General features: G+C 39.6%; 4 protein-coding genes across 4 annotated transcripts; all 4 read left to right on the forward strand.

The window, feature by feature from the left end:
• The first annotated feature begins 596 nt into the window (after positions 1-596).
• LOC121732118 lies at positions 597-2,001 on the forward strand. The gene is made up of 2 exons (XM_042121913.1): positions 597-848; positions 1,096-2,001. The coding sequence occupies exon 2, from the start codon at positions 1,197-1,199 to the stop codon at positions 1,965-1,967; it is 771 nt and encodes a 256-aa protein (XP_041977847.1). The 5' UTR covers positions 597-848; positions 1,096-1,196; the 3' UTR covers positions 1,968-2,001.
• Positions 2,002-6,402: 4,401 nt separating this feature from the next.
• Positions 6,403-8,720, forward strand: LOC121732114. The gene has a single exon (XM_042121910.1). It carries the CDS (start codon positions 6,442-6,444, stop codon positions 8,617-8,619), a length of 2,178 nt encoding a protein of 725 aa, XP_041977844.1. The 5' UTR covers positions 6,403-6,441; the 3' UTR covers positions 8,620-8,720.
• A 458-nt stretch (positions 8,721-9,178) lies between these two features.
• Positions 9,179-9,907, forward strand: LOC121732120. Its single transcript, XM_042121915.1, has one exon. It carries the CDS (start codon positions 9,238-9,240, stop codon positions 9,811-9,813), a length of 576 nt encoding a protein of 191 aa, XP_041977849.1. The 5' UTR covers positions 9,179-9,237; the 3' UTR covers positions 9,814-9,907.
• Positions 9,908-11,412: 1,505 nt separating this feature from the next.
• Positions 11,413-12,287, forward strand: LOC121731662. Its single transcript, XM_042121219.1, has 2 exons — positions 11,413-11,821; positions 12,142-12,287. Exons 1-2 carry the CDS (start codon positions 11,714-11,716, stop codon positions 12,271-12,273), a joined length of 240 nt encoding a protein of 79 aa, XP_041977153.1. The 5' UTR covers positions 11,413-11,713; the 3' UTR covers positions 12,274-12,287.
• The last annotated feature ends 581 nt before the right edge of the window (positions 12,288-12,868 follow it).

Genomic DNA, 12,868 nt, shown 5'->3' on the forward strand with positions numbered 1-12,868 from the left:
TAGTAAATCCATAAAGAAACCTCGCGGTTCAAGGGGCGCGAGGCCCCTTCGATCGCCTCGTGGGCGGTCGCCCACGTCGCCTACGCCTTACGCCGCCTCTGAGTTTAGTAACTACTTTACCTACCTACCGGCTACCACCTAGGTACATAGCAAAGGATCTAGCTTTAAGATCTACAAGATAAGTTTTTTTTGTTAGGTGCAAGTTTAATATTATCATTGTGCTCTACTTATACAGGGTGTAACAAAAATAGGTGATAATACTCTGCATGTAATGATGATGGTGGTCCATTATCCTTATTAGTCTTACTAATATTATAATAGTAAATGTGTGCATATTGTTTATCTCATATTATCTGTTACCTTTTCACATTCAGTTTTCAGACCGCTGAATGGATTTGGAAGAAATCCAAATAAATACGCTGTATCTAATGAAAGGACATAGGGTAGTTTTTGTGCTGGAAAAAATTACCTACTTTTGCAGGGCCTTCCGTTCGAAATTCGAGTCAACGAAGTTGCAGCTAACGTCTAGTTTATGAACTATTAAAATATATACCAATATTGAAATAATATAGAATCTAAATCGAACGTTTTTACGATGTTCTCTATTATTTTTCTCGTTGAAAATGTTATCGCGTTCAAGATATCGTCAGCGGGTTGTTTGCACAAGAACGAGGAGTTTACCCTCTGTGCCTGGACTTGCCCGCCGACTTGCATCAACTTGCGGCTGCTGGCTAGGACGAGGTTTAGTTGCCCCTCCAAGTGGGAGTGCAAGCTGGGCTGCCACTGCTCATCCGGCTATGTGAGAGACGAGTATACCAAGGACTGCGTGTCGGTGGAGAAATGTCCAGGTAATTTTGGGGAATTGATAGGTAATGGGGAGCTTTCGTGTATCATGTAAAGCACTTTGTAGTTTTAGACGCCCCCTTCCCTTTGTGTAGCGCATGACAAATGACAACCATATTATACTCCTTTAATGTCTCGCAGTCGGTTGAATGCTTAAAATATTGTTATAAGTTATTACAAATACTAATTATTATAACACACTTAAATTAACATCACATCGTGCAAAATCACAGTTTGCAAAATCGAATTCAGGTGACGAATGTTTAAGAATGCGATGACCCAATTTATTTCGAACATGTATAAATAACACTGAGACAACAAAATGTTTGGCAAATTGTAGAAATATCGACAAAATGAAGGTTGTATTTTGCGTGTGTCTTTTCGCGCTGGTGAAGGCAGCACCCACTATCGTCGAAACTGTGAATAAACAGGACTACAACCAACCTCAGGCCAATCAACCCTTGGACTACAATCAAGCGCAGGCCTTCAATCAACCTTTGGACTACAACCAAGCGCAGGCCTACAACCAACCTCAAGCCTACCAACAGGTTTATAACCAACCTTTGGACTACAACCAGCTCCGAGCCTACAATCAGCCCCTGGTCTACAATCAACCTCTGGACTACCAAGCCGTCGACTTAAACCAGCTCCGAGCCTACAACCAGCCTCTGGGCTACAACCAGCTCGACCAGCGCCTGAACTACCCGAGGGGACGACGGTCGAACCAGTATGCTGTCGTGTCTCCCTGCGCCGCTGCCGCCGCATCCGTGCCCTACGCAACCTACGGTCATGGGTACGCCACACCCTACGCCTATCCCTACATGCCAGGGCGCGTCTACCGAGCTGATGAGGAACAGGAGACCATGAGCTTCTCCGACGCGGACCAGATGGAGAGCATGCCCAGGAGCTACGAAGCACCCTCAGGTCTGGCGTACGGGGTGTTCCCCAACGCCAACACCGGGGGCTGCGGCATGCCCCTGCTCGTCAGCTGCTCTCCCAACGTGGTTCAGGGGCGGCTGGTGAAGGCGGAGCCTCACAGCTACAGCACCCCGGTCAACTACCGACTCGACCACGCGGATGCCCACCCCAGTGCAGACGATGCGAAGACGCGACTCAGTGAATAGATTAATTATTGTGAAATAAATTCGTTTTATTATTTTCTGGACTTTCATTTAAAAAAAAAATAACAGTGGTGTAAAGTGTTCTATACCATCTGGGGCCCGTAGAAAATTATTTTGATGAGGCCCTACGTTCTCAATGCAATAAATATTTCTGAGCCCTACTACGCCCTAATACGCCACTGTTTACGAATTACAACACTTAATAAGTCAAATATGCAGGGTGTAATAAAACTAAGTGATTATCCTTTAGGATGCGTATAGGCGTTCCTTTTATAGAGTTCACTGTGAAAGTAGCAGCGCTGAAAGACCAATTATTTTCTTCACTTTTTATGGGCAAGCGCCCCGACGTCACGATCGTTTTCCCATACAAAAGTAAAAAAATGGGTCTTTCAGTGCTGCTACTTTCACAGTGAACTCTCTATAAGGAACACGTACACACTCTAAAGTATTATTGCTTAGTTTCGTTACATACTGTATAGAAAAACAGACAATAAAATCCATAATATCTATAGTAATCTTATAAATGGGAAAGTGTGTCTGTCTGTCTGTCTGTTACCTCTTCACGTACAAACCACTAAACCGATTTTACCGAAATTTGGTATGCAGATATATTTTGAGCCCCGTTAAAGGACATAGGATACTTTTTATCTCGGAAAAATGTACGGTTCGCGTGCGATGAATTTTGGCCCAATGGAGTTACGGGCGTCATCTAGTTGTTATAGTAAAAATAAGTCTCACCAAAAACAAATGTAAAAGAGTAGAACCAAGTTCAATACAAAAATTATGCTTGGCTGTGGGCTTAAAAGAATGAAGATCTAAATGAGTGCCAAGTTCTGTGCAAAATCGAAATAATATGTATAAAATAGAAACAAAATAACATTACAACCAAATATTAAACTCTATAATTTCTTTGCTTTATTGGATATTGCTATTATTTAAAAATATGACATCTTAAAGTAAGTTAGATTTAACTTGGCCAGTTATCATTACATCTGTTATTTTATAAATAGTGTGATGCAGCCCCCATTTGAGAGACTTGTAGAGTTGTTATAAATAAGTATTAAATTGTAGAGGGCCCAAAATTGGCCACAAACTACCAAAATAACAACACCTGCACGACAATTTTCGAAATAATGGATATTACTTATAAATATTTCGAACTAATATGTATTTAAAACGGCCGCAGTAAATGGTAGATAATTAAAGTAAGTACAGATTAAATATTATTGGATCGCTTGGCTCGTCTTGGTGTTCCCAATTATTCTCGAAATGAAATTGTTCACAATTAATATTATTTTTAACGTTTAATATTAGTTTTATTATATTAATTCGAAGCCAAACATGACTTTTTGCATTTTTTAATAAATCCGGATTTCCAAAAAAAAAAAACTATCCACAATCGAACATAGAACCTCCGTCTTTTTAAAAAGAGAAGTAGTAGTTCTACCGCATTTCTCGACTTGGCAGCAGCACTGCCAAGGCATCAGAATTCTAAAAATTGCGGTGCCGAGTCAGCGAAACGCTGAATCGCCGTGTAACGTGACGGTATGACGGATGTAATTGAGGTCTCAGAACATATCATGTCCGTCAAATAATCATCATCACCACTGTGTCACTCTAGATATTTCATGATATGTACCAAAATGATATGTACCAAACTAATTAAGTATATAACGAAATTAAATGACCCGTTTAAATTCCTACCAGTTCCCTCCTAATATAAATCTTCCCCTGTTCCCTGGATTTTCACCAAAAAATAAATAGCTCCCACACCGGTTTCGGTGCAGGTGGCCGGTTTCATTGAAACCAGGCCAGCTACGCAGGAGTAATTTTAGTGCCCAAGTGTGTGCGCAGTACACAAGAGCACTCTCTATTCCTTTACTCTCATAACCCAGTGGGACGGCAGACCGACACAACCGGCGAGAGATCAGGCGCAGGACCGACTTTTTACATGCCCATCCGACGCATGGATCATCTTACTTGTCAGACAATCAGGAGATCAGCCTGCATTGTCCTAACCAAACTTGGAAATAACATGTTTCCAACGCGGGAATCGAACCCACGACCTACGAGTCAAGAGCCGCGCTCTGTACCACTAGACCACGGAGGCCTTTTTTTTTTTTTTACCAATATTTAAATACTAAAATAGCTAAATCGGTTCAGCCGTTCTTGAGTTTTAGCGAGAGTAACAAAATTTAAAATTAATTTTTATTTTATAGACGATAAACAAAGATATCTAGAATTTGGAATGCAAATTTTACAGGATGTAACAAAGAGAGTGATGATACCTACTTTAGGGTGTGTAGTGTTTACGTGTTACTTATACAGGATCGACGAATAATAAATATTATTCGTAGTACAGGATCTAATAAAACTAAGTGATAATACTATAGGGTTTGCAGCGCTGAAAAACCTTATTTTTTTTACTGTTGTATGGGGAAACTCGTAATGCTGGGGCGTGGCTGGGGCGCTTGCCCATAGATACAACAGTGGGAAGCATGGCTCTCCCACGTGGGTTTACACGTGGGAGAGCCATGCTTCGGCACGAATGGGCCGGCTCGACCGGAGAAATACCACGTTCTCACAGAAAACCAGCGTGAAGCAGCGCTTGCGCTGTGTTTCGCCGATTCAGTGAGTTTACCGGAGGTGCAATCCTCTACCCTATTCCCTTCCCTATCCCCTACCCTATTCCCTTCCATACCCTCCTCTATTACCCTATTCCCTCTTAAAAGGCCGGCAACGCACCTGCAGCTCTTCTGATGCTTCGTGTGTCCATGGGCGACGGAAGTTGCTTTCCATCAGGTGACCCGTTTGCTCGTTTGCCCCCTTATTTCATAAAAAATTAATAAAAAAAGTCTTTCAGCGCTGCTACTTTCACTGTGAACTCCCTACAAGGAACACGTACACACCCTAAAGTATTATCACTTAGTTTTGTTACACCCTGTATAGTTCACTGACTTCACTGGCTAAGAGCCAGCGCTGAAAGACTTTCTTTTTTATTTTTGTAAAATTCATAATATGTATACATAAACATAATAACTCCGTTGCGCCAAAATTCGTTTATTTCGAGGAAACCGTACATTTTTCGGGATGAAAGGTATATTATGCCCTTTCCCGGGACTCAAAGTATCTCCATACCAAATTTCAAAAAATCGGTTCAGCGGCTTAGGCGTGAAGAGGTAATATTAGTATGGATATTATAACATTTATAACCCGACAGCGTACATCCTAAGTTACTCGGGGCTGTTTAAACCATGACATCGTACCTATTAATTTAAATTAGATCAGTAGTTTAGGCAACAAGATTTAACAAGTACACATATTATAAAGATCGCCAAAATCATAATCCTTCCGACTATAGTCTGGCATAATAGTGAAGAAATTAAAAAGGGGCAACATCGTAGTGTCAGCCCTTTTTTTAACCGACTTCCAAAAAACGAGGAGGTTATATGTTCGGCTGTGGATTTTATTTTATTTTTGTATGTTCAACGATTACTCCGCCGATTGTGAACCGATTTTCGAAATTTTTGTTTTTTTGTATGAGGTTTCACTCCAATTTGGTTTCATTTTCACAAAAGTGGTGACCTGATGATGGGAACCATGAGTAATCGAGGGAACTCCTCGAAATTTATATGGAAACATATGGTGATTTTGGTTTTATGAGAAGCATCCTAAGCATAATTTCTTAGATTGATTTGAAAGGGGACACTACAATGTTGCCACTTTTTAATTTCAACACTTTTATGCCAGACTATACTAAAGTCGAGTTACAGTAGCACCTCCATCGTAGGCATCGCAGACACAATAGATTTTCAATTGTTATGCGGCAGTCGGCTGCCGCTTGGGAATTGATGGGTTAAGAAGCTAAATACAAAGGTAGCTTTTCAAGTTTACTTCCTATTTTCACGCGAACGATGTCGTAGAAAATAGGTACTATCATGTTTGATCATCATGTATTCTGTGGTTAAATATTTTATCTCAATAAAATGTATTTGGTTCCGCACATTAATTTATTTAATGTACCTATCGGGTGTACATGATGTTAAATCTTTTAAGTAATGAGCAACTTATGTTTGTCTATTCCTTTTAGAATATAAAATATTATGAATAATTTAATTTATGTTAAAGCTTGCACTTATTAAGTTTTTACCACGGTTTTTTGCTTTTTAACTACACACATAATTTGCCTAATATTATTGCCTAGTTTATGATTTAAAAATTTCATAATAACAAAATAGTTCCTATTCGTGTTATCAGTAAGAAGTTATAAGGAAAACATTTTTGTATTAAATACAGTATCTAAATAATATTTCACTACCTAACCCTAATATGCAAAATGTCATCTCAGCTTTTGAGATAATTATTGTTAATTTTAGCACGTCCACTCCTGCGTCGATATGTTGAGAACGTTATTGATTAATTTCGTATAAATGGGGCATACAGATCGACTTTCATATCAAACGAAACATAGCACACCATGAAGACGGTAGTTGTGCTTTTGACATTGGCAGCAGTCGCCACGGCGTCTCCGACTGTCCTCCCGAAAGACGTCGAAACCACTAAGATCATCGACAAGTTGGACGAAACCTCCCACATCAACCGCCAGAAGAAATCACCGCTCGAAGAAACATCACAACTGACTGCTCAGAATCTAGAAGATGGAACCGTCAACACACATCTAGCCGAAGAGAGACATACCGGCTTGAAGAAGCCCATCGTTATCAACAAAAAGTTTGGAATCCACCATTTCCGAAATGCAGATATCGAGGAAGAAAGAGAATCGAAGAAGGAATGTGAAACTCCAGTCAAAGTGAACGTGTGCAACGAAGAAACCGAAATGCCATCGAAGATCATGAAGCCCACGACCGCAGCGCGTTCTGATGTATTGATGTCTGAGAATGAGATGGAAAATAGCATTCAGATGGCTAAGGAGGCCGTGGAAAACTTACACAGGGACTTCCTTAACATGGAAAAGAAGACACAAACGGGGCAGTCGAGATCCGACATCGAATTGGACTCGGAGCTGCACAGTAACATCGAAATTGCACGAAAAGCTCTAGAAAATATACGCCACAGCTTCGGAGATTTGGAATCGATGAGTTTGAAACGAGAATCTACAGCAGATGAAGACAGTTTCAAGGAAACTTTGTCGGAAGTAGAACGCCTCGCGCAATGGAAGGAAGCTATGGAAAGCGCGCAAAGAGATATGGAGATAGCTAGAAATATTGAGGATTCTTTCAAGACTGAAGAAACAAAGAAAGACAAAATAGAGAAAGAAGACACCGTCAAGGAGCAGCTTAGATCTGACACCGATGCATCTGAGACAAAAGATTCTATGACTGACGTGAAGTTTGTACAGAATTTGGAGAAAACAAGTGATCAGACAATGGATTCAGAGAAACAAAGGAGTGATGTGGACTCTACCAAAATGATGCAGATGCAGACTGACAATGAAGACTTAAAAAAAGAGTCCCAGCTGAAAATGGTCACTGACATGGAAATTCAAACACCCCACACACAACACATCTCACAAGAAAAAAACGGTTTTATCATGAAATCGAACGAACCCACTGATTTTACCAAACAAATGCAGGAAAGGAGAGAGCCCGTGAATTCTTTGTGGACACAAGAAAAATCATCTGATGATGGAAAACAAAAGTTGTTCGATACCCTTAGCATGAGGTTGTCTGAAAACGACAATACGAGACTGGAGACGCCAAAGCCCGTCGAGAGTAAGAAGCACCCGATCGAGCACCACGAAATGCGCACGACACCCGATATGCATGTTCAGGAGCAAGCATCTTTCAAAATGTCTCCGAATAACATGATGATGCAGCAGCAAAATCTCAACATGCATCAGCACCACGCTTCGCACATGCCCATGATGGTTCACGGCCACCACATGCCGAAACAGTTCGGCTCCGTCGGCATGAACTTCGACCAGAACAACGTGAACGTCTTCCAGAATCAGGACAACAGCATGATGGAGATGAACCAGCAGCAGACCGCCGAGGATCCCTTCTTTATGCGCTGGGCGGGCGAGGAGCAACGGAGCGCTATGGGAGCGGGCGGCATGAACCTGCGGACCGACCTCAGTGCCGCTCAGATGGGCGACGTCATCGACCCGGTGAGTCAATTCGAGATGGGCCACGACGACCTGTCGGCGCTCGGCACGAGCGTGCCCGATCACGACCACATGCACGTCATGCACCACCACATGGACGGCGCCATGCAGCCCAGCATGCGCATGAACATGATGGCTAGACCGACGCACGAGTACAGCGCTTTGCAGTGGGCCAACCACGGTCTGGCGCGGAGCAGCTACGGCTCGGCCGGCGCCTCCAGTGGATCCTCGGCCGACGGCTCGGGGGGCGCGGGGGGTGCGGGGGCCGTCGGGGTGTTCCCCAACGCGAAGGTCGGCGGCTGCGCCATCCCGATTCTGGTGAGCTGCTCCCCGTCCCTCGCCACGGGCACCCTGGCCAAGGCCCAGCCCCAACCGTCCTACTCGTCGGGCTACAGATCCGGGGATGGCAACATGGTCTACTACATGAAGCGGGACGCTAAGGAGGCCGACCTTCCGATCCTCAAAGTCCAGAGGACCCACGCGCCCTACAACCATAAAACTGAGTTCGTTTTGGAGAAAACCCACGAGTAAATAATATTTTATCGTAATTTATGTACAGATAGGCTTTTACGTTGGACTGCTATGTTATGTTTAGGTTTAAGAATGCATCACAAAATAAAAAATTAAAAATATTCCTCTCTTTTATTTCATAAGCTATCCTGAATTAGCTATATTACACTGTTAGACAATAATTCTACAGTTAACTTTGAATTATAATATTTTTTTCGAAGCAGTATAAGGTAAACATTGACATTAATAGAGATAATAATATTTATTATCTTCTTGAGTTTTTAAGGGATTAAATAGAATACTTAATATTAATACTATTTGTCCTGATAATGTTATAGATTTAAATTTAAACACTAAGTTTAAATTTAAAAGTCTTCAATAAAATTAATAATAATGTATACCTACTATAATCAAATTTTTTGCTACAGCTTACTAGTAAAATAGTAAAACACAGAAACAATATATCAACATTTCAATAGCTCCAATATTGTTTATTATTCAGTCCTAAATTAATAAAATATGGTTCAATTATAATTTCTGCATACTCCGCTTTAATTCGTAACTTCGCATCAACGAAATTTGATATTCAAAGAACGGATTTTAGTTTTTAGTCTAATAACAAGCATTTCCACTTGAACCATGCCGAAGCACGCTATAGTATTCGTGCTATTTATTTTAAACTCTGCATTAGCAGAAGAGTTTCTCGACAAACCAACTACCGAGATACTAGAAGGGGTCCCGGGGAACTTCCAAGAGTTACGAGGTGATGAAGTGGAAAACACCGAAAATGGCAGCGAATTAAGTCCAACGATCAAACTGCTACCCGAAAATGATATAATACCAGAAGAATACAGCGCATGGAATCCAGAAACTGCGGCGCAGAATTTCATACCGTATCCATACGCGCGGCCAGTGCCTCTAAACTTTTTGCCCGTGCCCCCGAATCGCCTACAAAGGACTCTGAGAAGTGACGAAGACGATCTATGGGATGAGGTGGAGCAGGATGCTGTCATGCATAACGTTTTGCCAATTATGCCGGCGCCGTACTTCAGAAGTTCCCAAAGTGTGCCACCGACTGTGGCTTTTTTTCCTACTGCGATGGGTAACTGTGCTGTTCCTATACTTGTGAGCTGCTCTGCGCAAATAACTCGAGGAACCATTGGCGGGAGCGGTCGAAGCGTCCCAGTATCATTTTTAGTCGAGAAAAATAAATAGAATCACAGTGCAGTATCAAAAAAAGTGTGTATTTGTCATCTTTAATAAAATTGTGATTTAGTGTTTGTGCATTGAATAAATTTCCTTTTAATTATTTGGTGTTTTATTTAATATTTAAGTAAGTTTAGTTTAAAGTTTAACAGATAAATTTTAAGTCAACATAATATTATAATTTTCGTTGGGTTAGTTATATTTCAAAAATATTTTTATTAATTTCAGATTCAGTTAAGAAAAAATAATAATACCCTTATTATTAATTGTAATTTTATGAATATTTCTATTTCGCATCCTAATCTTGAAATATAAATTCATTGCATGATAGTTTCCAAATTCCTCTAGCTACGAATTATATAACGATTGACCGCAGCCACTGGTTTTAAGATTTCACAAATATTTCAGCTCATACATCCTGTCCCCCCGGAGAAGTGATGGGGACCAACTTCGTGTGCACCCCGATTTTGACAACCACTGACTTCAACCAGTCGCGATGGGATTACTACTACATTTGAAAGTATTAATAAACATTAAGAGTAAAATACTAAGTTCCTATTGACTTATAGCGTAAGGTTGATAAATTCATACTAATATTATAAATGCTAAAGTGTGTCAGTTTGTCTGTCTGTCTGTAACATCTTCACGCCCAAACCGCTGAACCGATTTTGCAGAAATTTTGTATGGAGATACTTTCGAGTCCCGGAAAAGGACATAGGACACTTTTTATAGGAAACTGCACGGTTTCTTCGCGATAAAAAAATTTTGGCGCAACAGAGTCGCGGCCATCATCTAGTAAAATATACTTAACAACATCTGTAGTCGTCGAGTGTAACCTCAAACTCTACTTTTGTAGAGCAGAAAATTCATAGCAAACCTTCATTGTGAGAGGCAAAACTAAGTTGCAGTACACACAAATATACTCAACTACAAGTATATTATTGTAAACAATTACATTCAAGCATATTATTGTAAACAATGAGGAAACTAAGTATTTTTCCGTATATTTTTATCAAGATAACGTGAGTGGTTCGTATTAAATCATTGATTATTTTCAAGTGTGTGTGTACAAGGGCGAATTTTTAGAAATCACCTGATGTTCGTAATATACTCCATGAAACACACCTACATATTACGCAATTTATTATTAAAATTACGTTCATCTAACTACCTTTGTAGAGCCAAAGATATATTATGTTACTTACATCAATATGTAATTCTATTTAAAATATATAAGTACGTCTTATTTAATATATTTCATGGTAAAATAAGTTTTAGACGATACTTATCAATGATCCTCGCAACAGTTTACATTCAGGTTGACCTAGAATGTAGCGTTTAGAAACTAACGGGTTCATATGACCAAAAAAGATTTTAAGAGTCCGGTTTGCAAAGCCTTTTTGAACTCTGCGCAAAGAACCAAAAAGGGAGAAAATATTAATATATGAATAAGTCCTGAATTGGAAAACTTACACAAAAAGTCCGGTAAAAAGAATTAGGAGGCAATAAAAAGGCAAAAATCTTTTGCTAATAATAATCGGGAAAAAACAACATCCCAAAACTTACCATTTTTTAACGACTAGCTATTTCCTGCAGTCTCAGAATCGGTCTGACGTCTTTTCCCATATTTTGACCACATTGTGTACCGTGTAAACAAGGGGACCGCAACTACGTCACGCGAATGTAAACAAATATGTAGCCAGCTTGTCTCACTGGTATCTTACGCAAATAGATAAGACATTTATATAATAAGGACTAAATCATTGGAAATCAGTATTATTGTAACACCAGTAGAGAACTTACCTACAGATTTACGAGTATAAAAACTTGGTACCACTTTAAATAATAGAGGAAGTACGAGTAAAATACTAAGAACCAGTTTTAAATCATAAAAAGAAGCGTCTATGAAATGAAGTTTCAAGTTGTCTTCGCTTTTCTGCTCCTTATAGGAGTCTGCTACGGCAGAGCTATAGGCTGGACGAACAAAGATGGTTCAGAGCAGCCAGATATACCCTTGGTAAGCAAAAATTTTAGTAAAATATTATACCTAGTTCTATACAAAATTTCCAATAGCTATTAATGTTCTTTAATAAAAACATATAACTTTGCTCTCTTTCAATATTCTGAAAATGTGTCTGTATCTTCCATATTTTTTAAGATTTACAAAAAATTATGAATACCAATTAAATATCAAGACAAGTGAACACAATATTATGTTAATTTGTCAAAGGGTTTTCGTGGATAGACTGCTGTGACTATCACGGCGGTAATGTGGCAAAGCGCAAGCCAAATCCCGGTTAAAAATGCATATTCGTAACTACATTTTATTTCTTTCAGGATTTTCTGCAAAACGTGAAACCATCTCGCTTCGTGCCCATCAACAGCGCGCTGTTCTTCCGGAGATTCGAGCCCTGTCAGGAGGGCTACCAGCGTGACGTCCTGGGAATATGCCGAGAAGTTTGGGACTAATAATTCTTCTAGAAGTTTTAGGAAAATATCCCGGAAAATCCGGAAATCGGAAACTTTCCAAACAATGCCGGTGCAATAAAATGTGATATTAGTTAAATAAGTTTTGTAAAGTAAATTTTAGTATGTAATATATTTTAATAAAGTTAATTTAAGATGAATCACGTTTTTATTTTGTCTGAAATTTCAAATCATTTATTGTTTAGTTTTGAACAACATGTAACTCAATCTCGTACCCCGCGTTCCATTCAGCGTTAAAAATGATCATAACTAAATGTTTTTAATGCTTTAATGGAACGCAGGGTACCTATATGTCATTGTTTTGAGGCTCGAATCTCCTTTCGCCTTGAAGAAAAGGTCATTTATATTTTGTTCCTAAATATAGATTCACTATCGCATCGATATAATATTATCATTGTCATTATATTATGTGTATTATTATTATGACAGATAAAGTCCACTCCACTCAGTATAGGTAGCTACAACATCTACATGTAAGCAAACCCCAGATCTAATAAAGCTCCCTAAAACTCAAATACTAGTAACGGCCTTGAAAATAATAATTTTTTAGTCCTAAATATAGACTTAGCTTTTGCTT

This window comes from Aricia agestis, chromosome 11 (assembly GCF_905147365.1).
Source record: "Aricia agestis chromosome 11, ilAriAges1.1, whole genome shotgun sequence".
Taxonomy (NCBI): Eukaryota; Metazoa; Arthropoda; class Insecta; order Lepidoptera; family Lycaenidae; genus Aricia; species Aricia agestis.

Excerpts from the sequence above, each read along its gene's own strand:
- LOC121731662 (XM_042121219.1), top strand. The coding sequence starts at position 11,714 with ATGAAGTTTCAAGTTGTCTTCGCTTTTCTGCTCCTTATAGGAGTCTGC. Across the intron at positions 11,822-12,141 it reads AGCAGCCAGATATACCCTTG|GATTTTCTGCAAAACGTGAA; the intron begins GTAAGCAAAAAT and ends TATTTCTTTCAG.
- LOC121732114 (XM_042121910.1), top strand. The coding sequence starts at position 6,442 with ATGAAGACGGTAGTTGTGCTTTTGACATTGGCAGCAGTCGCCACGGCG.
- LOC121732120 (XM_042121915.1), top strand. The coding sequence starts at position 9,238 with ATGCCGAAGCACGCTATAGTATTCGTGCTATTTATTTTAAACTCTGCA.
- LOC121732118 (XM_042121913.1), top strand. The coding sequence starts at position 1,197 with ATGAAGGTTGTATTTTGCGTGTGTCTTTTCGCGCTGGTGAAGGCAGCA.